This window comes from Vigna angularis, chromosome 3, assembly GCF_016808095.1.
Source record: "Vigna angularis cultivar LongXiaoDou No.4 chromosome 3, ASM1680809v1, whole genome shotgun sequence".
NCBI classification, from domain to species: domain Eukaryota; kingdom Viridiplantae; phylum Streptophyta; class Magnoliopsida; order Fabales; family Fabaceae; genus Vigna; species Vigna angularis.
In genome coordinates, this window is record NC_068972.1 from 19,880,219 (window position 1) to 19,907,777 (window position 27,559).

The 27,559-nt window shown below is 34.1% G+C and overlaps 4 protein-coding genes and 1 long non-coding RNA gene across 10 annotated transcripts; 3 read left to right on the top strand and 2 right to left on the bottom strand.

Moving 5' to 3' along the window:
* Nucleotides 1-4,321: 4,321 nt before the first annotated feature.
* Nucleotides 4,322-5,862, top strand: LOC108325874 (uncharacterized). The gene is made up of 3 exons (XM_017558985.2): nucleotides 4,322-5,168; nucleotides 5,253-5,502; nucleotides 5,586-5,862. The coding sequence occupies exons 1-3, from the start codon at nucleotides 4,390-4,392 to the stop codon at nucleotides 5,769-5,771; spliced, it is 1,215 nt and encodes a 404-aa protein (XP_017414474.1). The 5' UTR covers nucleotides 4,322-4,389; the 3' UTR covers nucleotides 5,772-5,862.
* A 189-nt stretch (nucleotides 5,863-6,051) lies between these two features.
* LOC108325876 (uncharacterized) lies at nucleotides 6,052-8,619 on the bottom strand. Its single transcript, XR_001831902.2, has 4 exons — nucleotides 8,456-8,619; nucleotides 8,312-8,362; nucleotides 7,905-8,001; nucleotides 6,052-6,422 (listed from the first exon to the last, which is right to left on the bottom strand). It is a non-coding gene; the product is annotated as an uncharacterized LOC108325876 (long non-coding RNA).
* Nucleotides 8,620-8,921: 302 nt separating this feature from the next.
* Nucleotides 8,922-10,420, top strand: LOC108325875 (uncharacterized). Of its 2 annotated transcripts, none has more exons than XM_017558987.2 (4): nucleotides 8,922-9,582; nucleotides 9,658-9,753; nucleotides 9,837-10,067; nucleotides 10,148-10,420. In XM_017558987.2, the coding sequence occupies exons 1-3, from the start codon at nucleotides 9,420-9,422 to the stop codon at nucleotides 9,878-9,880; spliced, it is 303 nt and encodes a 100-aa protein (XP_017414476.1). In that variant the 5' UTR covers nucleotides 8,922-9,419; the 3' UTR covers nucleotides 9,881-10,067; nucleotides 10,148-10,420. The 2 variants fall into 2 exon arrangements, with proteins under 2 accessions (XP_017414476.1, XP_052731571.1); XM_052875611.1 differs by having other exon boundaries at nucleotides 8,922-9,537.
* Nucleotides 10,421-10,635: 215 nt separating this feature from the next.
* Nucleotides 10,636-18,620, bottom strand: LOC108325873 (probable inactive histone-lysine N-methyltransferase SUVR2). Of its 5 annotated transcripts, none has more exons than XR_001831901.2 (10): nucleotides 18,354-18,620; nucleotides 17,315-17,568; nucleotides 16,666-17,230; nucleotides 14,438-15,645; nucleotides 14,040-14,302; nucleotides 13,008-13,074; nucleotides 12,864-12,914; nucleotides 12,457-12,553; nucleotides 11,063-11,221; nucleotides 10,636-10,984 (listed from the first exon to the last, which is right to left on the bottom strand). XR_001831901.2 is itself a non-coding variant. In XM_017558983.2 (8 exons), the coding sequence occupies exons 1-8, from the start codon at nucleotides 17,495-17,497 to the stop codon at nucleotides 10,953-10,955; spliced, it is 2,466 nt and encodes an 821-aa protein (XP_017414472.1). In that variant the 5' UTR covers nucleotides 17,498-18,620; the 3' UTR covers nucleotides 10,636-10,952. The 5 variants fall into 5 exon arrangements, 2 of the variants coding, with proteins under 2 accessions (XP_017414472.1, XP_017414473.1); XR_001831899.2 differs by having other exon boundaries at nucleotides 17,879-18,620; XR_001831898.2 differs by having other exon boundaries at nucleotides 17,315-18,620.
* Nucleotides 18,621-24,289: 5,669 nt separating this feature from the next.
* Nucleotides 24,290-26,330, top strand: LOC108325531 (plasmodesmata-located protein 1). The gene is made up of 2 exons (XM_017558617.1): nucleotides 24,290-25,186; nucleotides 25,955-26,330. Exons 1-2 carry the CDS (start codon nucleotides 24,454-24,456, stop codon nucleotides 26,083-26,085), a joined length of 864 nt encoding a protein of 287 aa, XP_017414106.1. The 5' UTR covers nucleotides 24,290-24,453; the 3' UTR covers nucleotides 26,086-26,330.
* Nucleotides 26,331-27,559: the final 1,229 nt, after the last annotated feature.

Sequence of the window (27,559 nt, forward strand, 5' to 3'; positions counted from 1 at the left end):
CGATTTCATTGTTCATGGTAGGGATAGCAAAAAAATTTGCACCCGCGGATATCCAAGGATAAAATTCGCAACAGATAGTTGGTACTCGTGGATATTTACTACCCGTTGAGGGTAGCGGGTTTTCTAATACTCGCTTATAAACGGGTCGGGTGCGGATATTATACTATCCGTACCCGCAGATATATGCTACCCGCAAAAAATAAAAAAAAAAAAATTTATATTTTATTAAGTTAATTTTAATTAAAATTAACATTAATTTATATTTTATAAGGTTAAATATAATTAAAATTAAATTTTAATTTATATTTAATTTAATATATATTATATTTTAATATTTTATAAAAATATATATTTTTAAAATATTTGCGGGTATCCGCGGGTTTTAAAATATTCGCGAGTGTTTTTTAAACAGGTATCGGTGCGAGTAGCGGATCGAGTAGCGGATGAATTTCTTTTTGTCGGGTCAAGTTGCGGGTAAGCATTATGCTTAACGTTTGAATACAAAATTAAGATTGATTGGTAATTAATTGATATAAGTTCAATTTTTTAAAACCAAACCTTTAAAAAATACAGTTAGATATTATATTAAATATTAAAAAATACAGTTAGATATTATATTAAATAGTTTAGTTTTTTAATTTGTTAAAAATATAATTAACTAATTTAGTATAGTTTAGTATAATTTAGTTAATTATATCCACATCTACAGGTAAAATCAATACCACAAGTTAAGGTTTTTTTTAATCTTTTATTATTTTTAGAATTATGTTGTTGATATGTTACTTCAAAGTTATCTCATATCTGACATGACAATATCACGTGATAATATCACTTGATAAAATCTCTATTTAGTTCTTAGTTTTTTATTTAACTTATTTATATTTTTTTGTTAGAAATAAAACAATGTCATTTCTTTTCAAATTGAAACAAAAAATTATCTTTTATATCTTATATTGATATTGTGAGAATCATTAAAACCCACTAAAAACCTCTGCATATACAAGTGTCAAGGAAGAAATGTTTGAAAATCAGATAGTGAAAGACAAGTGTGTGATGCAGATTGGACGTTCGGTTTTGACGGTAGGAGTAAAACTCTCAGTTTTCAAAAGTTCACGCCACTTCTACATGCACCCTTCTTCCCCAAAGTTTTGAACTTTCATTTTCTCCTCCTTCTCTCTAGATTTCTTCATCTTCTCTTTAAGAAATCTTACTCTTTTTTTCTTCCGATCATCAAACAGACCACACCTGAGCACTTCCGGCGTCAAGAGCGTTCATTTGAACCGATCAATTTTTGATTTCGAGCTGGTAAGTTCATCTCTCCCTCAACCGTGTGTTTTCTGTCGCATGTAAACCCAGATTTTTGGTTGCATAGGTTTATCCTCTCATTCTGAGTATTTCTGGTCTTGTGTTTGATTTAGTTTCTTAAAACGTGCCTATAGAACGCTAAGGTCTCTGGTAGAGGTGAACCATATTATGCAGCTGTAAGCGTTCGACTACTCTTAGAGGTAAGGGAAGCTTATTTAATTTAATTTTATCCTTACTTGGAATGATGGCATGTTTGTGTGAATATTGGATGAATATGAAGTATGATTGTTACTATGTTTTGGCTGTATAAGTGTATGAAGATAAATGATGAGGAATGTATTAATAAGAGTATAAATTCTAAGTCTATATTTCTATGTGAAAATTGATGTTTGTCCTTGAAGGTCATTGACCGTTCGATTTTCTTGTGGACTCGGTTGGAACTGGATTATTTCATTTGGAGAGAATTCTAGTTGAGGACGAGCGTCTTCGTTTTGTAATATTTGTACATAAGCGTTCGGCTAAGGGTAGTTGTTCCTTGGTATTTGATTATAAACTTCAGTATATCTATATGTATTTGTATATTTCGTTCGTTCTTGAACACTAGTTAAATGATATCTTATATTTATTAAGTCTTTATTCTATAATTTTAGTAGTGTTCGGTCTTACACCAAGTACTCGTACTAAGTGGTACTCGGTCTTAAACCAAGCGCTTGACCTTGATTCCTTAAAACTAATTTTTAAAATAAGAGAATTCGGTCAAACCCAATAGCGTTCGGTCTCTACAGTTCTTGGTATTCGACTAGCATTCGTTTCCTTGATATTAAGCTCATAAATAAGCTAAGTATTTATAGCGGTCGGTTTCTTCATATATTTCCGTCAATTATTATTATTTGATATTCTACAGTATCAGTTTCTATGGTGTTCGGCCTAGAGTCTTAGTACTTGGCCTAGGCTTATTGGCGTTCGGTCTAAACTTTCATGAGTCAGTTCATTAAATTGGTTCACCTTGTAAATAACGTTCGATTCTATTAGTCTTTGAGAGGTATTATTGTAATTGGTCTCTTTCACAACCTCGTTAGTAACTCTCTTGATCTTGATCTGTTTCGGAACTGGAGACCTCTCGGTCTCACTCCAAGTGTTCGGTCTCGTTCGGGGTTGAAGATTAACGTTCGATATTCGGTATCCTATGTGATCTGTATTGAAATTGGTTCGGTTTGAGGTTTGAAAATGAAAGATGATGGAATATGATGTGGATGAAATGAGTATGAATATGAAAGAGTATTCCGGGGAGGAATATCTCATGAATGAATATTGAAATGGTAAAGTATGAATGTGGATAAAGCTTAGCTGGCGGTTCATCTTGATATTCCGTGGTTACTCGTTTCTTACGTCGAGAAGGGCAAGTCATGTGTGGGAATGACAGGAGGTCTTAGTCCTTATGGTTAATTTGGATGGAACAGACTAACCTCGGGTGGTAGCTGTTGAGGGTATCTCAGTTACTACATCACCCGAGTGCACGAACGTTGTAGCTACACAGAAAATTCATACATTCCAGACAGTCAAAGTCTAGTATTAGGCTTTGCATGCAAGAGTGAATGGTTTATCTGTTTAATTGGTTTGTGTGAAATATGTGTTGATACTTGAATTAAATTACATAAGCTTACCCTATTTCCTGTCCTGTCCGTTTTGTACGTTCGGTCGTTTGTCCTGTTGCAATGATCATCCGTGTGAATGTGAGCAGAAAGAGAAGAGTTACTGGAAGAAGCACTGGAAGAAAATCTGGTTGAGGTGGAAGTTAAGACCGAACAGTAGAACCGTTCGGTCAGCTGTTGGTTTCCTATGTATGACCGTTCAATCATCTTTTAGCTACTTCTTTTGTAGGACCGTTCGGTATAGGTCTTTTGTAAATCGTTCGGCTTAGTTGTAGCTAGTGTGTAGTTTTAACTTCTCGTTATATTGTAAGGCCGTTCGGCCGTATCTGTACTAAATCTCTTTTGAAAGACTGAGCTATAATATTATTAGATGTGATTATTCTATTGTATGGTTTTACACTGTAATTTTGGGATGTTACAGATATTTTTATTAAAATTAACAATTTTATTAAATATTTCTAAAAATATTTTTAAACTAACTTTAAAATCTATCCTAAATTGAAACTAAGAAATATTTTTTCTCATCAACAAATAAAAAAATATATAAATTAAATATTTAATTTAGAACAAGTCACATTGAATTAATATATATATATATATATATATATATATATATATATATATTTGAATATTAAGAAATTATATTATTCAACTTATTTAATTTAAAATTGTTGATGTTTTTCGTTACACTATTTATATTTCATTTCACATTAATAAAATTGTCAATTTTAATAAAAATAACAGAATAAGATTTATTAAAAAAATTATCCTAAAAAAATAACATTATTCTATTTTTTAGGAAAATTGTAACTAAATCAAATTAAAAACAAATAATTATAAATATTAGATTAAGATTTTATCACGTTATGTTACTGCCACATGGGAATATAATATAACTTTGAAGTGACATGAAAAAAAAATTATAAATAAAAATTATAAATAAATTCAAAAAAACTATAATTTAACATGTCACACTGACCTTATAACATTACTTCCATAAATGACTATATCGGATCACTTTTCACAAATCACAATGGAATTGATACAAAAAAAAAACTATAAAACAAACTCAAATTTAGAAACAAAAATATAAATCAAATGAATAATTAAACCAAACTTTTAAAATTATAATCGCACTATTTTTTAAAAATAATTTCATAGTAAAACATATTTGAGCAAAAAATTTACTATCTCGTTTTAGTAAAAAATTTATATATATATATATATATATATATATATATATATATATATATATATATATATATAACAAAGCGATGTGCATCCATAAAAATAGTTTTTAAAATTTGAAACAATTTTAACATTTAGAAAAATCAATTTGTGGAAGATATTGGAGAACTGGAATTTATTCTGAGAAAAAAAATGGAACAAATATTAAAAACATCTACAATGGCAACGACCTTGCTCGAAGACGATGTCGTCGTGTACTAGTTGTTCATTTTCTTCTTCCCTTCTCCTGGTGAATCCTCCGCGGAGAGCTTCCCGCAACGACATCAGTCGAAGCTTAAGGATGTCACTCAACAACGACAACAACAATTCAAACTTCACATCTTTATCGTTGCTCAATTCAGTCACAAAATTGCTGTGGGGACAGTCTCTTCCGCCGGGAATCCTCGTCGCCTCGGTGCGCACGGCCTGGAACTCCGCGTGGGGGCTCATGATGTCCCAGCTCGCTCCCTCCGACTCTACCGGTGGGTATTCGAGGCCCGCATCCAAATTCCGAATCTTGGGCTCTCTTTCTCCGGGCACTCTCCACCTGTACGTGGGCCTGGCGTGCCCATGGGCCCACCGGACTCTGATAGTGCGGGCATTGAAGGGGTTGGAAGAGGCTGTGCCCGTGTCGGTTGCGTCGCCGGGGATGGACGGGTCGTGGGAGTTCAAAGGGGTGGGCGGGGCTCATTTGGGTTCGATTGGGCCAAGTTTGGATAAGGCGAACGGGTGCAGAACGTTGAAGGAAGTTTATGGGCTTGGTAGAGGTGGGTATGATGGGAGATCGACGGTGCCAATGTTGTGGAATAAAGGTTTAAAGAACGTTGTGTGCAACGAGAGTTACGATATTATTCAGTTGTTTAACTCCGGGTTGAATGGCGTGGCAGGGAAGCCCGAGTTAGATCTATCGCCCCCTGAGTTGAAGGAAGAGATTGAGGAATGGTATCGAATCATATATCCGAATGTGAATAACGGGGTTTATAGGTGAGTGGGGAATTTGGAATTGAGAGTTGAAATGATAATTGTTAGTGGTGTCTTTGAAACGATAATTTTTGGATTTGCTTGCAGGTGTGGGTTTGCGCAGAGCCAAGAAGCGTATGATAGATCGGTGAATGAGTTGTTTTGTACACTTGACAGGTTGGAGGATCACTTGGCCAATTCCCGCTACTTGTGTGGAGATCAATTCACCCTTGTGGATGTTTGTCTGTTTACCACTCTCATTCGCTTTGATCTTGCGTATAATGTTTTGTTTAAATGCACCAAGAAGAAGCTATCTGAGTATGCCAATCTTCATGCCTACATGCGTGACATTTATCAGGTGCATGCTCTTTCTAAACATTTTACATTTTGGTTCTGTAATGTTAATTGTAATATCCTATCCTGCTGAATAACCGTTGACAGATTCCCAAGGTGGCAGCTACTTGCAATTTTACAGAAATTATGGATGGTTACTACGAAACCCTTTTTCCTTTGAACCCAGGGAGCATTAGACCGGTCATGCCTTCTACTTCTGACCACCAATTCCTTTACAAGCCTCATGGAAGAGAATCGCTGTCATCAGCTACACCAGCCATCTTTTTGTATTAGCTAAACAACATACATGTTTCTTTCCATTACTGCAGTGTATAGCACTTCTACAGTTACATGAATCATTCAGCTTATAGTTGTTTCATTTCCACTTTTCTATGTCCCTGGTCGAAACTCACGTAAAACCTCTGCTATTTTCTACTGTACCCGAATACAGTAAGAACATCCCATATATATCAATGTCAAATGCTAGGTGTACAGTACTTTAATGAGAACAGAAGTACTGTAACAAAATAGTATCAATAATAACTTCAAACAAAAACCATACAATTCTAATAAATTTCATAACATGAAATTCCAACCAAAGTACGTTAATATTAATAAGAGATATCAAAGTCCCACATGCGCTGCAGCTATAAACTACATATTCACCTTCACTACAGCCTAATCTTCATTTTGGTTTTTCTAAATTTGAACTCCTCGTAATAAGTTTACCAAAATAAATCCCAAAATGACAGATAACTCTTTCGTGCGACACGAATGCCGATAATAGTTTTCAACCATCTATACAAAAAACCTATCATCCACTTACCAAAAAACAAAAGCAAACCACTTGTAATACAACTCGTCAAAGCACGGTGAGACATCAAAATCGGTTCGACGGAGAAAGAACTTATCATCATCCGGAAATTGAAGCAGAACTACTGGATCCTAAACAAAAAAAAAAGTGAAATTCATTACCAACATTACAAGTAACAAAAAACAATGAAAGCTCGTATCAAACACACACCTCAAATATTTGAATAAAGAATATATGTCGCCACATAAAGCCCCCCACGCTGATAGTTTTCTACCACCAACATGCATCCAATTATGATAGGTTTCCTCAGCTTCCTATCAAATTAACTCATCATTATGCCCATATTTATCATGTTTTACTTATTCACCACAACAAATACATGACCCCTCATACATGAGTTCTGCATAATGCACGAATCAAACTATTGCTTATATTTGAAATCAGCAATATAGTCCAGCAGCACAAAGTTGCTCAAACAAAAAGTTGTCGTCACAAACAGAAAAGTCCGATGAGAAATAGATTCATGCTCCTTAAAAAGATAGGTAGCCAAGTTCCTAACAAATTATTGTTTTAACTTTTAATCACATTAATGAGAATTGAGTTCAATGTCCCACAGTTTAGGTATGCCCGGTGTATCAAAAGCTCAAATCTATTCTAAAATCCCAGTTTGTTCATATGTGATTCAATCAGTACCTGTACCACATCCGTGCTAAGAATAAGATTAGAATATCCAAGTGATAAAATAAGACAAAGCAGAAAATAAGGTATGTGTACAGTAAGGAAAGCCACCAAGTTGCCTCATGACTTTCAATAAAGCAGCTTAAGTAAATTTAAATTTTTATTCTGGTACGTAATTGTGCAGTTTAATTACGATTAACAGCTGCAAAAATCATTACGTTGTGGAAGCAGAAAACAACCTGAAAATTCTTCAATTAAAGATGTTTGTTACATGTCTATGTTTCATTCCTGAGAATAGTGAGGATGGGAATAAGTATTCTCACGGTTGGTAAAAGTTAGGGAAATATATTCTGGGATATCTTTATTACCAGCAAAACCCACCATCATGAAAATGATCTGGTATCTTTTATATTGCCCCAGATATGAAAGTCATTGTCCACAATAACTACTTATTCCCACTGAATTCTTCTAGTTTTCCTTTTATTTTTCAATTTTTAACAAAACTAATTTTAACTTTTATCTTAAATGATAATGGGAACATCATTCTTGGGTATAATATTACAGAGGATATGATTCATAAGAGTACAAAATCATATCACGAAACAAAACTAGCCCCAGATTTTCAGAACTATTAATATAGTTCCATATTAAATGACCCCAATCAGATACAGATTGCCAAAAGAAGAATAGCAACTATCCAATAGAACCCCAGACCAAAACAGAATATGAGCTCTATATTTTACAATTATCATTATAGGCTGGGCATATGGCGCTGAAAAATGAAATAGACTATACAAAATAAATATTGCAACAAATTAGTGAGCATAAGATGGGAATTGTCAATGCAAAAATAAAAGATGAAAGACCACACTTTGAGTTGGAAATTGAAAAGAAATTTGCAGATGAGTGACTGAATAGCTGCAGAATGAACTTACTGTTTGACCTCTTTATATGCCTGCATAATTTACTGCCACAACTGCACTGGAACAGCTTGATAGGATGATCATGATCATCAAAGTCAATGCCATAATCCTGCAGTAACACAATAGGCTTTACAGTGAAAATTTGATTCCAGGATTAATATTAAATGGTTTTGCATTAAGTGAACTTCAGAAAATGAGAAGACAAGTCAGTACAAGTTACAACCATTCTCAATGGACTTCCAACTACCCAATTAATTTAATAGCCATAAACAACTACCAAATAATTTCTGCAAGGAATAAATCAAATTATCTTGACTTTGATAGTCATTGCCACCATCATGCTTCCTAGTTAAAAAGGGAAATTAATATGCATTACAAAGAATTGAAGATGTTTATATTACACTAACAAGCTTGCTCACCCATGTTAACTCCTCAAGTGCTGCTACTTTTCTGGAAGTAAAAAAAGCAAACTGCACATTTTAACACAAAATCATCAGTAAGAAAAATATTCAATAGTCCACCAAGGCAAAAAAAAGCTACTAAAAGATTTAATAACTTCTCACATGGTAGTAATAATGACCAGGATCCTCAATTTCAACTGGGATCTCAACCAAGTTTGCATCAAAACATCTGGAAAAAAGAAGTATAATTACTATAAACTTTTCACAAATCACAATCAAATTGATACAAGAAAAAAAAACTATAAAACCAACTCAAATTTAGAAACAAAAATATAAATCAAATGAATAATTAAACCAAAATTTTAAAATTATAATCGCACTATTTTTTAAAAATCATTTCATAGTAAAACATATTTTAGCAAAAAATTTACTATCTCATTTTAGTAAAAAAAAATTATATATATATATATATATATATATATATATATATATATATATATATATATATATATATAACAAAGCGATGTGCATTCATAAAAATAGTTTTTAAAATTTGTCACAATTTTAACATTTAGAAAAATCAATTTGTAGAAGATATTGGAGAACTGGAATTTATTCTGAGAAAAAAAAATGGAACAAATATTAAAAACATCTACAATGGCAATGACCTTGCTCGAAAACGATGTCGTCGTGTACTAGTTGTTCATTTTCTTCTTTCCTTCTTCTGGTGAATCCTCCGCCGAGAGCTTCCCACAACTACATCCGTGGAAGCCTAAGGATGTCACTCAACAACGACAACAACAATTCAAACTTCACATCTTCATCGTTGCTCAATTCAGTCACAAAATTGTTGTGGGGACACTCTCTTCCGCCGGGAATCCTCGTTGCCTCGGTGCGCATGGCCTGGAACTCCGCGTGGGGGCTCATGATGTCCTAACTCACTCCCTCTGACTCCTCCGACGGGTATTCGAGGCCCGCATCCAAATTCCAAATCTTGGGCTCTCTTTCTCTGGGCACCCTCCACCTGTACGTGGGCCTAGCATGCCCGTGGGCCCACCAAACCCTGATAGTGCGGGCATTGAAGGGGTTGGAAGAGGCGGTGCCCGTGTCGGTTGCGTCACCAAGGATGGACAGGTCTTGGGAGTTCAAAGGGGTGCGCGTGGCTCATTTGGGTTCAATTGGGCCAAGTTTAGATAAGGCGAACGGGTGCAAAACGTTGAAGGAAGTTTATGGGCTTGGTAGAGGTGGGTATGATGGGAGATCGACGGTGCCAATGTTGTGGGATAAAGGTTTGAAGAACGTTGTGTGCAACGAGAGTTACGATATTATTTAGTTGTTTAACTCTGGGTTGAATGGCGTGGCAGGGAAGCCCGAGTTGGATCTATCGCGACCTGAATTGAAGGAAGAGATTGAGGAATGGTATCGAATCATATATCCGAATGTGAATAACGGGATTATAGGTGAGTGGGGAATTTGGAATTGAGAGTTGAAATGATAATTGTTAGTGGTGTCTTGAAATGAGAATTTTTGGATTTGCTTGCAGGTGTGGGTTTGCGCAGAGCCAAGAAGCGTATGATAGATAGGTGAATGAATTGTTTTGTATCACTTGACCAATTCCCGCTACTTGTGTGGAGATCAATTCACCCTTGTGGATGTTTGTCTGTTTACCACTCTCATTCGCTTTGATCTTGCGTATAATGTTTTGTTTAAATGCACCAAGAAGAAGCTATCTGAGTATGCCAATCTTCATGCCTACATGCATGACATTTATCAGGTGCATGCTCTTTCTAAACATTTTACATTTTGGTTCTGTAATGTTAATTGTAACCTATCCTTCTGAATAACCGTTGACAGATGCCCAAGGTGGCAGCTACTTGCAATTTTACAGAAATTATGGATGGTTACTACAAAACCCTTTTTCCTTTGAACCCAGGGAGCATTAGACCGGTCATGCCTTCTATTTCTGACCACCAATTCCTTTACAAGCCTCATGGAAGAGAATCGCTGTCATCAGCTACACCAGCCATCTTTTTGTATTAGTTAAACAACATACATGTTTCTTTCCATTACTGCAAGTGTATAGCACTTCTACAGTTTACATGAATCATTCAGCTTATAGTTGTTTCATCTCCACTTTTCTATGTCCCTGGTCGAAACTCACGTAAAACCTCTGCTATTTTCTACTGTACCCGAATACAGTAAGAACATCCCATATATAGCAATGTCAAATGCTAGGTGTACAGTACTTTAATGAGAACAGAAATGAAGTACTGTAACAAAATAGTATCAATAATAACTTCAAACAAAAACCATACAATTCTAATAAATTTCATAACATGAAATTCCAACCAAAGTCCGTTAATATTATTAAGAGATATCAAAGTCCCACATGCGCTGCAGCTATAAACTACATATTCACCTTCACTACAGCCTAATCTTCATTTTGGTTTTTCTAAATTTGAACCCCTCGTAATAAGTTTACCAAAATAAATCCCAAAATGACAGATAACTCTTTCGTGCGACACGAATGCCGATAATAATTTTCAACCATCTATACGAAAAACCTAACATTCACTAACCAACAAACAAAAGCAACCACTTGTAATACAACTCGGCAAAGCACGGTTAGACATCGGTTTGCCGGAGAAAGGACTTATCATCATCCGGAAATTGACGCAGATCTGCTGGATCCTAAACAAAAAAAAAGTGAAATTCATTACCAACATTACAAGTAACAAAAAACAATGAAAGCTCGTATCAAACACACACCTCAAATATTTGAATAAAGAATATATGTCACCACATAAAGCCCCCCACGCTGATAGTTTTCCACCACCAACATGCATCCAATTAGCTCATCATTATGCCCATATTTATCATGTTTAACTTATTCACCACAACAAATACATGACCCCTCATACATGAGTTCTGCATAATGCACGAATCAAACTATTGTTTATATTTGAAATCAGCAATATAGTCCAGCAACACAAAGTTGCTCAAACAAAAAGTTGTCGTCACAAACAGAAAAGTCCGATGAGAAATAGATTCATGCTCCTTAAAAAGATAGGTAGCCAAGTTCCTAACAAATTATTGTTTTAACTTTTAATCACATTAATGAGAATTGAATTCAATCTCCCACAGTTCGGGTATGTCCGGTGTATCAAAAGCTCAAATCTATTCTAAACTCCCAGTTTGTTCATATGTGATTTAATCAGTACCTGTACCACATCCGTGCTAAGAATAAGATTAGAATATCCAAGTGATAAAATAAGACAAAGCAGAAAATAAGGTATGTGTACAGTAAGGAAAGCCACCAAGTTGCCTCATGACTTTCAATAAAGCAGCTTAAGTAAATTTAAAATTTTATTTTGGTACGAAATTGTGCAGTTTAATTACAATTAACAGCTGCAAAAATCATTACGTTGTGAAAGCAGAAAACAACCTGAAAATTCTTCAATTAAAGATGTTTGTTACATGTCTTTGTTTCATTCCTGAGAATAATGAGGATGGGAATAAGTATTCTCACGATTGGTAAAAGTTAGGGAAATATATTCTGGGATATCTTTATTACCAGCAAAAGCACACCATCATGAAAATGATCTGATATCTCTCATATTGCCCCAGATGTGAAAGTCATTGTCCACAATAACTACTTATTCCCACTGAATTCTTCTAGTTTTCCTTTTATTTTTCAATTTTTAACAAAAATAATTTTAACTTTTATCTTAAATTATTGAATTCCAACAAAACATGTTAATGGGAACATCATTCTTGGGTATAATATTACAGAGGATATGATTCATAAGAGTACAAAATCATATCACGAAACAAAACTAGCCCCAGATTTTCAGAACTATTAATATAGTTCCATATTAAATGACCCCAATCAGATACAGATTGCCAAAAGAAGAATAGCAACTATCCAATAGAACCCCAGACCAAAACAGAATATGAGCTCTATATTTTACAATTATCATTATAGGCTGGACATATGGCGCTGAAAAATGAAATAGACTATACAAAATAAATATTGCAACAAATTAGTGAGCATAAGATGGAAATTGTCAATGCGAAAATAAAAGATGAAAGACCACACTTTGAGTTGGAAATTGAAAAGAAATCCGCAGATGAGTGACTGAATAGCTGCAGAATGAACTTACTGTTTGACCTCTTTATATGCCTGCATAATTTACTGCCACAACTGCACTGGAACAGCTTGATAGGATGATCATGATCATCAAAGTCAATGCCATAATCCTGCAGTAACACAATAGGCTTTACAGTGAAAATTTGATTCCAGGATTAATATTAAATGGTTTTGCATTAAGTGAACTCCAGTAAATGAGAAGACAAGTCAGTACAAGTTACAACCATTCTCAATGGACTTTCAACTACCCAATTAATGTAATAGCCATAAACAACTACCAAATAATTTCTGCAAGGAATAAATCAAATTATCTTGACTTTGATAGTCATTGCCACCATCATGCTTCCTAGTTAAAAAGGAAAATTAATATGCATTACAAAGAATTGAAGATGTTTATATTACACTAACAAGCTTGCTCACCCATGTTAACTCCTCAAGTGCTGCTACTTTTCTGGAAGTAAAAAAAGCAAACTGCACATTTTAACGCAAAATCATCAGTAAGGAAAATATTCAATAGTCCACCAAGGCAAAAAAAAGCTACTAAAAGATTTAATAACTTCTCACATGGTAGTAATAATGATCAGGATCCTCAACTTCAACTGGGATCTCAACCAAGTTTGCATCAAAACATCTGGAAAAAAGAAGTATAATTACTATAAACTTTCTAAATTTTCAATTTCCAAATAATGTGCCAAATGTCTGCTTAGACACTCTTTAATGAAAGTTGAAACTACAAGTATCAAACTATCTCCATAAACAATCAACCATCTGAATCATTCCAATGGAAAACGGTATAGTTTATTCCCATGCAATTGTTAAGTTCTGTACTCTGTACTTGGATTACATTATTTGATCACCCTAACCTAATTCTGTTTGAGCTTTTTCTATTGCAATTTTATCTACACAGAAATATTTCTTATTCATAACCGTGTTTTGAAAAAGGTTTTCTCCTTGGATAATTAGGAGAGCATGTCTAACAAACGAAGTGAACTACATGCATTAAAGTGGAACTCAAGTTACTTATCTTGTTCATGTAAACCATAAATGATTAAATTTGACATATACCTGAAAGTGAACTAAATGCATCAAAATGAAACGCAGGTTATTTGTCTTGTTTATAAAAATCATGAATAATTACCAAATTTGATTAAATTTTACTGATAATGGTTTTATTTGCTTCTTAGGTTGTAAGGTTGAAAGCCAACCACCCACAACAATTGTCTTATTATGATTAGGTTGCATCTTCATTTAATGAAGTATCAGATTTCAAAAATGAATGTAAATATATTTGCCCATACAAATTATAAATCGAACTATATAAATGAATATTTATCTTTAGTTTTTGCCAACATTAATAAACAACGTAATCATGTAATGTCAATAGAAATGTAGTATTAAGAAATTTTAGTGAGAAAAAACTGACATTTTCATAGACATGTTATAAAGGGGAAAGCTAATCTGCTTAAAACATGGTTACCAAAGTTAGAGCAGTAGGGTTTCAACATTTGAGGCCCTTAATTGGCTCAATATACTTTTGTCCACTTGGCTATTCCCGAAACTTGAAGACAAATTTATAATAGGTGAGAAATTCAATACCTGTGATTGATAAACCTAGCAATGTTGCCAAACGAAGCTGAATCCAAGCATAGAGCTTCTTTGTTCTTCATAGATCCTGAATCCCAATTTGCATCCAGTAGAACTGGGTATGTATGGTTCCCTTTTCCAGTACATTTCATGTTCCTCTCATGCAACTCTTTAATAGATAAAATTTCTCCAACAAACTCACATACAAATGCACCTTTAGGCAGGTCCTCTAAGGTACGAAGACCCCATCCTTTACCTTCTGAAGTGAAAAACACCTATGTTCCAGAGATTTATTAGATAAAATAATTTCACAACACCCACTATAGATATAAATTAAGAAAATAAATTGTTCATCGACAAGGAAGAAAAAACCATTTGTTTACAAATGAAAATATTACTTAAACACCCACCTGCAATTTGCAAGTTATTCCTCGCTGGATAATCCGATTTCCACACTGTTTCCCACAGCCACATTTGCTCCAGCATTCTTTAATAAACTTCCTCTTTAAGTGTCCTTTACAAGGTTCTAAACCACCATCATTCTTAGATCTTTCAAGTGGGCAAATTTTGCAATAAAAGAAATGGTTTTGTGGATTGCGATTAGTGGCAATGCACTCTTCCAAAAATTCTTCCCTCAGTAGGCCTTGAGAACTATAAGCAAATTCACCACCAGTTTTATTTGCACAAGCACAAGGTGACAAGACACAATTGCCCATACAAGTTGAACAACAGTCCTCACTGCCAATACGTGACAGAGAAATGTTAACATAAGCATCTTGGAACACAAGGTTTCGGGGTATGTAGTTAAAGGATGCTGGGAAATCGTTAGTATATTCATTCACCCAAGGAATTTCAACATTTTCTTCTCCTTTTGTGAGGTCATTAGCATTATAAAAAGACCTTATATCATCAGATGTCAGCTGATGCTGTGGAACAATCACTAAACTATGTGAATTTGGAGACATAGAATCTTCCAGCTCCTTATTTGCATTACATTGCGAAAAATCATTTGTTTTTTGGTCCATCTTGGAAACCAAGACAGCATCATTCAGACCAATCAGGTCAGCACGAGGAAGGAAACTATGGGGAGAAACCAATGCAGCAGAAGGATTAACATTGATTGATCCATTTGAAACATGAGAAAGGGTGTCCAATTCTTTGTTTCTTTCCACACTCAGTGTGTCAGGTTCTTGTGATTCCTTCGACATATGAACATTGGATGTCCCTATAGAACCTTCTTCTGGATCATTATTAGAATTGTTTCTGAGTTCCAACATGCAATTGCATACATCCATCAACAGTTTCATAACAGAGAAATTTGGGTCAGCAATTTTATATGAACGCAGGCATTTCGCCTCCATCATTTCTATGAGTTCATCTCGACTAGGCATGTGAAAATTTGATCCCCAAAGTGCTGAGCTGCAGCTCAAAGAAAGTTTTACCTCTCCAAGAGTTGATGAGGCTATCTCTACATTACAAGTGGCTTCTTCATTTGAGGTAGGAAGAACATCTTCATCTCTGACTCTATTTCTGCATGCTGATGATGTCACAGTATCATGGTTGACATGCTTTCCAGCTACACCATTCCTGAATGATGAGTCCCTTACGCGTGATGGTTCTGGGAGGAAGAAAAACAGTTAAACAACCTCTTCACATAATGAATGTTAATTGGCAAAATAATAACTAAGAAATGACAGCAAAATAATTAAAAAAAATGAGACAAATAACCCTGGTTATGTATGTGTACACAGAAAACAGATCTAGAAGCACATAAATCAGCAAATACTTCGATATTATTTATGCCAGTTAGAACATGTATAAAGCGGGCAATGGCTACCTTCTATTAGTTGAATTGAAAACAAAGGTAATGGAAATCGCAATTTGTTAGACCTCTTACAAGTAAACATTATAAGAGGAGAAACCAGAAATAACATTCTGCAGTAAATAGGACAATTATTATAGCAGATGTTGACAGTTTTGTGACCAGTTTAGCACAGTTAACGTTTTACTAGGGGGCAAGCATTACTGCCTTCAGGCACTTCCGGGCGAGAGCAAAAAATAGGTAAGGGTAGGAGGAAAAAAGGAGATCAGAGAGAAATCTGAGAAAGGGAGAGACCAAGCTCTCAGTAACTTGGAGGGTGTAGCGTTTATAACTTTTGTGGTGTTGTACCATTTCAGTGTCCAATGCAATTTGGTGTTTCAGTACCAATTTCTTGCGAAAATAATTCAGCACTTATTTCTATACCAGTTGCTTTCTGTCACAATTCTGCACACCAAATCATATTTGCAAATTGTCTTCTATATTCTTGTGAGGGATGGTAGCACTAAATATTTTTCCAGTACACTTACATAAGAAAACAATTTCTCTCTAATGCACAATACCACCAAGCAAATACTGCTCCTTAAGATTTGGTGAGTGCAGACACAGTTTAAACCACAACTAAGATGATTGGAAAAACATGGTTAGATGTGTTTGAAAATGTTTTTGGGCTGAATGGAAGAGAAAAAGAAGTTGCTTGTCAGACGAGTAAAGCCATGTTTTGCAAACTATAATCCAAACATGGAAGTTGCAAAAAATATGTCATGCCACAAACACAGAAGAATAACAAATCAATGAGGGGAATAATCCATCCAATACCAGGATGAATCACTGCAATGGGCATTCCATAATCAGGCACTTCATCAATAGGCTCGTCCTTGGGTATGATAAGTGCCAGCGGACGAGGTATTGTGTTGTTTGGCATCAAAAACTTCCCTGATTTAACTGTTCGTTCTTTAGATGGTGTGGATGGGGACGATCTTCCAGATGTAAGTTCTCTTCCTCTTTGCAAAACTTGGGCTGATGCAGGTTGCTTTCCCTTATCAACAATGTCATCTGGTGGTCTAAGTAACGGTGCTTCAATCCTTGGATTCCCATCAGATGACTCTGGCTTGTTTTGAGGTTTCTTCCCAGAAGAACCCTGGTGTAATGCATTATCTTCTAATTTAGGCCTTTTCGAAGGAGGGCTGGTGGCAATGTTGGTCAGAGGATGCAAAGGCTGACTGTCCTGGCCTCTTAATCGCAGCCTTTTTAAAGGTTGGGCATTATGCATCTGAGCCTCTTCACACTCTGTCTCATCTTCTTGGTTGTTTGAAAAGGAAGGCAAAGAATGATGAGTGTCATGTACATCGTCAGACCGGACTTTCTTTTTCTCTTCGGGTACCTGTTTAATAAAATCGAACCTGGAAGTAAGAGTGCAGGAGAAACACATGCGTTAGAGAGAAAACACATAAAGTGGGAAACACACCATATTATCGTCCTCCTCAAATATAGCATCTACTAGAACTCTATAGTTCTCTGCCTCTATAAGTTCCCAGTTTTTGTCAAACACTTTGAGGAGTTTCTTTATCGCTGATTTCACTTTCGACTCATCAATTCCAAGACTTCCCATTGCACGATAGGCCGCTACCACTCTTTTATTGGGTGCCATTTGTAATCAGCTAGTAATTACTTTTCCCACAGGTTCCCAAAATGTAGAATACCCCTAAATTTCAAAGATTTCTGTAAAGAGAAATACAACAACACAATTTATGAGAAATGAGCTATTTGATCAAAACATTCTTTTGGCAGTGACTTCGAAAGAAGAAGCTTGAATAACACTTAAATATTAGCTATTCAGCTTTTCAATAATTAAAAACAAAGTAGGTACATTAGCAAAAATCCAGACAACAATTAATAAAAGAAATTAAACGATAAGATAACTGGCTATCCTGACATAGAAATACAATATTCCACACCATCAATATTTTCTCTCATAAGAAAGCCCACAGTATGCAGTAGAATATTAACATTTCTAGGTCCCTGTGCTTACAATAAAATACCAAAGGAAAAAATAAGTCAAGTGAAGTTTTCAACTTCCCCATCTCCGTGATCTTTCAATTCTAGACGTGAAGTTCATAGAGAGAGAAACAATGAAGATGATTCGTGCTCCTCAGGCAAAATGAGGGGAGAAAAAGGGACAAGGGACACAAACTTAAGTGCAATAAGATGAGTGAAAGAGCAAAGTAACACACTGAAAACCTGAGTTAAATTTTGAAAAACCACCATGTACATTACACATGCCGTTACACGAAAACCCTAACTAAACCTCCCAATGAGCATGCAACAGAGTATTTGAACACAGCAGATATTGATGATCTTACAAGCTGAAACTTAAACGCTTCATCCAACAATCAAATATGAAAGCGACACAAAACCGTTTGGAAAAAACACAAACAAAATATTTTTGACCGAAAAAACAAAGGGAGAAAAATGGTGAAGAGGAAATTTGAGTAGTAAAACTAAACTGAGAGAGAGGAAAAGAGAATCGAAACCACTTCCAGTGAGGAAAGTGAGAGAATGGGTCTGAAATGTGAAAACTGAAGGAATGAGAGAAGGTGAAAGGAAGGTGAAAGGTTAAAGGTGAAAGGTTAATTCGAGAATAGAGAAGAGATATTGAAGAATGGAAGGTGAAAGGTGATCATAGTATTTTGGTTTTTGTGAGGGAGGAGGAGGAAAACAAAGAGGGCTCCTCAGTCTCACCATTCCTTCATCTTTTATTATTTCTCAGTATTTCTGTTATACGAATATCTTAGGTTAAAGGTTTTTAATTCTTTTATTCTAATATTTCAGGATTTATTTTAGGGCACTTCAGGTTTTTTTTTCAATTCCTTTTTATTTTATTTAAAAGATCTAATATGTATCTTCTAATAAATTGGTGTTGCCATTATTAAAGAAACTTTCTTTAATTTTCTTTCTCTACCTCTATTTACTGTTTGTGTTTTAGCTAACGTGATTTTGTTCAAACCGTGGCAACAATAATTTAACAAAAATAATTACATTATCTTTTTTCGATAAACTAAATACGGAATTAATGATAAAAAATATTAAATAATTATATTGAATCAACTTTTGAAATATTTGAAAAAAACTTAAAAATATATATAAAGAAAACTATGCACTCTTGAGTAAAAATATATAAGATTACTTTTTCTAAACAATAGATCTCTTATTACAAAAATCAGTTGTTACTTTTTTATTTTTTTTAATTTGTATCAACTTTATGATTTTATAGTATTACGTACTTAGTTTAATAAAATACAAAACATTTAAAATGTCTTCCAAATGTTCAAAGGTCACATTAAAATAATATATGTAACTAGTCAAATACATATCGGTTAACTAAGTTAATATATATTCGGTTTACATATATTTAACCAATATGACATTATTTCAGCTAGATTACCAACATGATAATTCGCAATAAAGTTAAGGAGAAAATTTTAACTTAAGATTAGCAAACATTGAGAAATGTTAGAGAGGTGAGATGATAGTCCCGACTAGTTGCGAATCGTGTCATGAAAGACAACATTAGGTTATCGAAGCAGTCAATAAAGTAGGGGGTAAGCAGGTAAACCACTTTAGAGCTACTCCATTCAAAGTTGTAGGAAAGGCCTTCATCTGGGTCAATGCTACTTAATCCAATGGAAGAGCCTTACATTGCTTAGGGAGTGTGATTTCCATGATACTATTGATAAAGGGATGTTGACAATTTCCTCTAGCTATCAAGGAGTTGTTTGTTGCCCCTTCAATTTGGTAATCGCTTTCCCATTGGCTTTGTGTGCAACGTAAAGATGAGATGTAGTTTTATTCAAATAAAAGGACTTATGAACAATAATGTAATAAAATTACATCTCATCTTTACGTTGCACACAAAGCCAATGGGAAAGCGATTACCAAATTGAAGGGGCAACAAACAACTCCTTGATAGCTAGAGGAAATTGTCAACATCCCTTTATCAATAGTATCATGGAAATCACACTCCCTAAGCAATGTAAGGCTCTTCCATTGGATTAAGTAGCATTGACCCAGATGAAGGCCTTTCCTACAACTTTGAATGGAGTAGCTCTAAAGTGGTTTACCTGCTTACCCCCTACTTTATTGACTGCTTCGATAACCTAATGTTGTCTTTCATGACACGATTCGCAACTAGTCGGGACTATCATCTCACCTCTCTAACATTTCTCAATGTTAGGTAGGAGAAAAGGGAATCTTTAATGAACCTTCATTAACAGGTTTGGCAAGTTAGCCTTGAAGATTAGGAACCTGAATCCTAAAGTAGTATTGCACTATTGATCACGACACTGAGTCACGTCCCTCTACAGATGATTTATGTATGACACCACTCCCGAGTATGAACGAGTTGAGACAATGAGTTGCCAAGTTTATGCAACTAATGTAACTTTTAACCAATGTAACTTTTCAATTAAAAGAAAAAACATTTTGAATTATCCATAACAAATTTAATCAAAGTAACTTTTCAGTTAAATAATACTATTTCTAATCATATTTATTTTTTTCCTCTATTATCAAGTAAAAACTTATCAATCAAAGTAACTTTTTTTATTAGTTCTAGTTAATGTTTTTCCCAAAAAGCAAAGTAATTTCATAATTATTGACAAAAACTCATTCAATCATATAAAAGTTTCTAACTTAAATCAAAGTAACATCTTAATTAAAGTTTAAAAAATCTTTGAACTCATATTATTGTTATACATATAAATTTGACATCATCATTACTTTTACTTAATTTAGAGATAAGAAAACATAAAAGAAAAATAAACCACAACAATAATTAAAAATAACAAAGAAAAAATTTTAATATAATAATATAATTCATAATGAAATTATAAGAGAACAAACATTAGATGCTTAGTCATTCATATATGGGGTGATATATATCATGAATGAAAGAAAAATTAAAAAAGGGTGGAAAGAAGGTAAAATAAGTGGTGGATGGCAACTGCACAAAATCATAGTTGTTGAGGCCCCTTTTTTGTTTCTCCTAGTCTCTTTATATAAAACTTGAACCGGCCTTTTTTGTGACTAAAATCTTTTGTCTAATAATGTACTATTTCCCAAATAATCTAAAATATTTGGTAAGTTTTTAAAATATTTGGAAGATATTCTCCGTTGATATTTCCATATATATATATATATATATATATATTTGATAAAATAACCAAGAACTAAACTTTGTTTAATTTTTCACTTTAGACCTTACAGTGTTTCTACTTTTAGTCCAAGATAGACCAAGCCCAAAATTTCTTATTCGTTCTTGTTCATGCGTGGTGGTTGGTTGCATATGTGGTTTCTAGGTCTTGGAGTTCGAATGTTGATCTGTATTCATGGCAGTGTTGCTCTATTGCAATGGAGAATGACACGTCTCGATCTACTTTAACGATGCTCGTTGCAATTGACAATGTAGATCTGGGTTTTGTTTTCTGGCACATTTTGGTGCAAATGTGTAGGTTGTTTAGACATGGAGGACTGTGACGTGAGTTGGGTTCTCGTGGTGGAGATGAAGTTGCAGGTCTACTCTTAGTGTTGGCGCGATTTTCTTTTTTCATCGTGGTGGTGTCTAATGATGATTTGACGGGCTATTGTAATTGTGGTGGTTAATGGTGATGAATGCCTATAACACCTAAATTTTTTGCTACATAAAATCTATAATTAACACAAATTAAACACTTAAAATAGAACTTTATTCCTGTTTTATTGAAAATCTCCACAAATATAAATATATTATTTTATAAACATGGACTTTATTTGAAAATAAAAGCATAAGACTAAAAGACTATTGCAACATTTCTTGATGTTGATTACTTTCCCTAGTGTTGTGCATCTTCCTCAATACCTACGACCATTTGCTCTTGTGAAAAATCATGATCATCATAGGTGAAAACAATTATCACAAAGTAAAAGGGTGAGCTATTATAAAACAAACAAAAACCTAAATTTTGAAAATAAACGCATTCAACATTTCAAACCTATGACATAAAAAAACATATAACTTTTCGTAACAAACCACGACAATGCCTTAGCTTATAGAGTTCTCAGTCCAAACACATTCGTCCTCTGACATCTACACTCCAAAGACCCTTCAACATCATGTACACCCCACATCATTCATAAAGTTCTCTACCCATACACATCTTTCCTTTAGCTTCGACACTCTAAGAATCCTTTCCTCCATTGAGTTACCAACCAAGAGGGATCCTTTCAAGGAACCTACCCGAGGAACACCAATTCTTCTCCAACTTTTAAGTTTCTTCTCCTACTCTTTCTTTTCCTTCTTTGCAACCTCCATCTCTTTCTCAAAGGCCTCCTTGTTAGCAACACATTGCTTCTTCAAATCCTCCAATTCATTAGCCATCTTTAGTTTCCCTTCATCCTTTATCTCTTTTTTCAAGAGCTTGGTGATCTTTTTGCGAAATCAACTATGAAGTTCGAGGTAGGCCCTCACTAATATTTCAGGATCACTCTCTTCCATTAGATACTGATCCTCCTCGCTAATATTAAATTGGACGCATTGCTTCATACGTAACTGAGCATCAAGCAACCCCATATAGTCGCCCTGATACTCAGAATTACCCTTTGGCGGGTTAAGCTCGATCCTCAAACTCTTCCTTTCTTTTCCCTTCCCTTGAATTTTTAGGGTTGGACTTTCTTGGGGGCAATCACGTGGGGAGGGAGGATATATACCATTGGCCCTTTCAAGGTAGGAGTTGATGACCCTTCTCCCTACTTATTGCCAAACAATATTTTGTTTCTCAGACTTTGGAACACATTCTTTACCCCCATCTTCTTCGCATGATATGTCATTAGTCCTGCAAGAATAAAAAATTATTCAAAATTAACCAATATATTACTTTATAATCAACTTGAAATAATATATTCTCCAGTCATATCATTCAAGGGATGGAGAGATAAGTACTTGAAATAATATATTCTCCAGTCATATCATTCAAGGGATGGAGAGATAAGTATATTTTAACTATTTCCTTAATCGACAGGGAAGTTGGTCTAGAATACTTAAAATTTTCTTATCCTCATCCGTCATATTATCCCTCAACCACTCCTGGTACCTAATCGGATTGTTTATCCAGTAAAAAAGGAAACTTAGGGTTGTTGTTCTAGTCATAAAAATGTGAACACCTTTTGTTGGTCACCACGACCTTAAATAAAACGTTTTTAAACTTTTTGAACGACTAGGAATATGATCTTGGTATGCATGTCCTCGCCTTACTAAATAGATGATGACATACCCCCTAACAATTACCCAAACACATTTAAAAAGAGTTACAATCATTTATGCAAGGTGAAGCAAAACTCTTTCTCTTGAGCCATCATGGAGTATTTCTAAACTTTGTATTAAGGTCCAAATATAGTAGTACAAAACACCGTATAATGTTGTTATTTTTCGGTCTTTAATGTTTAATTCGAGGCCAATATCATACCAGGAGACGTTAAATTGACGTCGAATTTAAAAAATTCGACATTAATTGACGTTGGATATAAAACAATCCGACGTCTCGAGTAGAGCACATTGACGTTGGATATTTCTTTATGTCTGACGTCTTTTAACGTCAATTAACATCGAATTTTGTCATTATTCGACATTAATCAATTTTTTTGTTTTTTTTTTAATTAATTATGATCCTTTGTGATCCTCTTTTACAACTTTACTAGATGTGAAAAGCATAAAAATAACAAATATAATCCATCTTTTGGTATTTTACACTGCATGAACTATGAACTACAAGGAAAAAGACAAAAGCTATGACAATAATAGTAGTATTAAGTTGTGATTTTTTAATTTGATAACTATGTTTATTGGTTTTGGTCAAATATTTTTTTACCACTCCTTTATAACCCCAGGAAAAAAAATACCGAGAGTTTTACTTTAGATATGTGTGAAGTATAAAAATTATTTCGAAAGTGAACTTTGATAAATTTTTAAATGATCATAACATTTGCTTCGAATTTGCTATTATTATATATAGATTTGGGGTAGAAAAAATAGTTTTGTTAACGCAAAGAAGAAATAGGCATGTCATTTAACATCGGCCGTGATTATATTTAAAATAAAAATAAAATTTTAGTTAACACTTAAGATATTAATTACTTGTCTAGCACTCACACGGCTTAACTCCTTCATTTCTGTTAAAAACTTTGTATAAAATTTTAACGTCTATATTAGCTGGCTTTGTTTAACTCAACGTCATTTGCTTATAGTTTTATAATTTATTTTCCTCTTCCGTTCAATTAAAAATTAATATAATAATAAAAATCATTATAACTTAATTAATAAAAGCTGGAACACGGTGTTTGTGTGACTCGTAATTATTAATGTTGTAAGTTCAGTCAATGCATTCAACAGTTTTTTTCTTCAAAGGCTCCAGTCAAAATTTTCATGCAATCAAAATCAACAGCTTCAAACAGAATAAACCACTTCCAGTCACTGTTACTCTCTTCAAGATGAACAACAATGGTAACATATAAAAGTGAGAAACACAGCAAAATATAAAAGAAAAAACTTCAGTTTGTTTAATCCCTCAAACGAGCATGATCAGAAAAAGTTGGTACTCTCTACCCTTTGTTTTTTTCTGGTTTCTTCATCTTCTTCCCGTGTCAGATGCAGGTATCACAAACTTGGTTTTCAAGGGCTGTGCAGAGCAAACACTAGAGGACCCATCTGGGATATACTCAGAAAACCTGAAATCCCTCTTGGATTCGTTGGTGTCAGAATCTGGAAGAAAGGCATTCTTCAGTACAACCTCTGGAGAAGGGCAGAATGTGATGATGGGTCTGTACCAATGCCGAGGGGACCTCTCAGACACTGATTGCTACAACTGTGTTAGCAAGATTCCTGACATGGTTGAAAAGTTGTGTGGCAAGGTGGTAGCTTCACGTGTTCAGCTTACTGGATGCTACTTGAGGTATGAAATTGTTGGGTTTAGGCAGGTGAGTGAGACTGAACTACTTTACAAGGTTTGTGGGTCGAAGAAAGATAGTTATGACGATGGGTTTGAGGAGAGAAGGGAGAGTGCATTTGGTATGGTGGAAAGTGATGTGAAAAATGGTGGAGATTTGTTTTATAGAGGGAGCTATCAGTCTTTGTATGTGTTGGGGCAGTGTGAGGGTGATTTGGGCAAAGATGATTGTGGGGATTGTATGAAGAGTGCTGAGGATCAAGCCAAGGCAGAGTGTGGTGACTCTGTTTCTGCACAAATTTATCTACACAAATGTTTCATTAGCTATAGCTTTTATCCTGAGAGAGGAGCCTCATCTTCTGCAGGTACACTAACAAAAAAAATTTCTTCTTTTCCTTATTTCATGAAATTTCCTACTTAGCAAAGTACTATACATGTTTCTCTTTATCTGGTAAAAAAACTGCTATGTGTAATATTATTTGTCTTCCGAATTGAGCCTAATTTCATTTGTGGATTTACAAGTGGGGTTGATGAAGGAATTCATTGGATCTTAGTAAGAGGACGAGCTTGTTAGTTTATGAATCACATATAAACGTTAACGAACAATACACCTTTAACACGAGCAATTCTCCATATCATTAAAACTTTAAATATCAGTAACAATTAATGTATTTGATCTTCCCTGTTTAGATCATTTTAGGTTTTGTCTGTATTTTCTCTTCTCATATAGATAAAGAAAAAAAAAAGATAAAGAAAAAGAAATTAAAATGATATATGTACTCAAATATGAAATCATGACCTTTATGTAATATTGACGGTTAGTTTTCTTTTGTTTCAATAACTATAACTTGCCTCTTCAATAAATTAAAATTATTGTTAATTTTTGTACAATATATTTTTCATGATAAATATACTCTTAGTTATATTTATTTAATTAGATTACTTTATAAAGTTAGCTAGTAAAACATAATAATTCTAATACATTTAATGATTTATTATATATATATGAATGATTCTTGTTAACAAAAATATGTGTTTTTTTGCTTAAATTCTGCACTTAATGGTTGTTGTTGTGTACATTTCTCAAAACTCTAATAATAAGAAACCTTGTATTATGTGTTTGATTGGATCAGAATCACTCAGACAACCAGAGACACAAAGGACTATAGCTCTTGTAGTTGGAGGATTTGCAGCTTTGGGTTTCTTAATTGCTTCTTTTTTATTTCTCAAGTCACTGCTTAAGAGAAAAGGTGAAAAGTATTGACAATTCAACATCATGCATACCTATATGTGATTGATATAGATATAACATCTTATATGAATATATTTTAAGACTCTGTAAAGTCAGAGATGTAATGTGGTAAAATAAATCAAAATTATCACAATACATTTTTGGTTTTGTATAATTTGATATACTTTTGAGATGGTTGAATCATACAACATGATTTTAGAAAGTGAAATGTGGGACACTTGTTCCTGGGTGGTGTGTGATTAAACTGTCATATTTGTCCCTGCTATGTATTTTCTTTGTTTAGATATAAAGAGAAAAAATTATAGAACCTTCTAAGAGTTAAAGATTTTAAATTTGAATGTGATACTATGTTTGTCTCTAATTCCTTATCACATTCTAAAATTTTAAAAACAATTAATTACATATGTAAATGACCTATTGAAGTGATTTTGTAGGTTGGGAATTCTTTTTGAATGATAATGTATGAGTGCCCAATTTTTTAAGCATAGTTTGGTAAATATAAATAGGATACTTTATCTAGCAGCTTGTAGTTTTTTTATTGCTCCATAATTGCATTTTTGTTCTTATTCATCTTAAAAAACTGTAACCAATCTTTCATTTTCACCTTTTGCTTTTTCCTTTTGTCTCCCAAACTGTAACACCTCATATATTCTTTCTATTCATGATATCATTAATGATATCTTTTTATCACCATAAATTTTTCATTAACTTCCATGGTTTATAAAGAAAGTTTAAAACACTTAATTTTTATACAATTTAAAAAATATTTTTAAATTAAAAAATATTATGAATTAATATTTTTAAATTACATAATTCAAAAATATATTTTATATACATCGCATATTTGCTTATTGATAAAAACTATAAAATGTTAGAAAGGCTGGGACCATAATCGAAGTAGGGGAATATGCTTCAGTTGAGACTATAACCGAAGCAGAAAACACTCATATGACATCGGTTTAGTCCTCAACCGAGGCAGAAAGACTGGCGAAAGAAAAAAAAACCTTACTGCCTCGGTTCAGGTGCCAATTGAAGCAGTAGAGGCGGACATACTGCCTCGGTTCAGAGGGAACCTAGGCTTAAAGTCCTGCGAAAAAAGAATTAAAAAAAATAAAAAACCCTACTGCTTCGATTAACTTTGAACCGAGGCAAAATCATACCCTTTTATGCCTCGGTTCTAAACCGAGGCAAAAAGTCTACCACTTTTTGCCTCGCTTGGATATGCCTTGGTTCAGGAACCGTTTCCTATGGGCGAAAATAACCTTATCGTTTCCCCTGACTACACTAGTGCTTCCACGAAAATCCACACCAATCGCTTGTGATACACATTGAAGGACTTCACGATTCACGTCCAACCTCTAGATAGCAACCTCCAATGCCCTAATTTACCAAATTCCTTCTCCACTAAGGACTTCACATGTGCTTGCAATACACTTCACTTCAGATTTCCTCTTCCCAATTTTAAACCCAATTCAAATTTTAATGA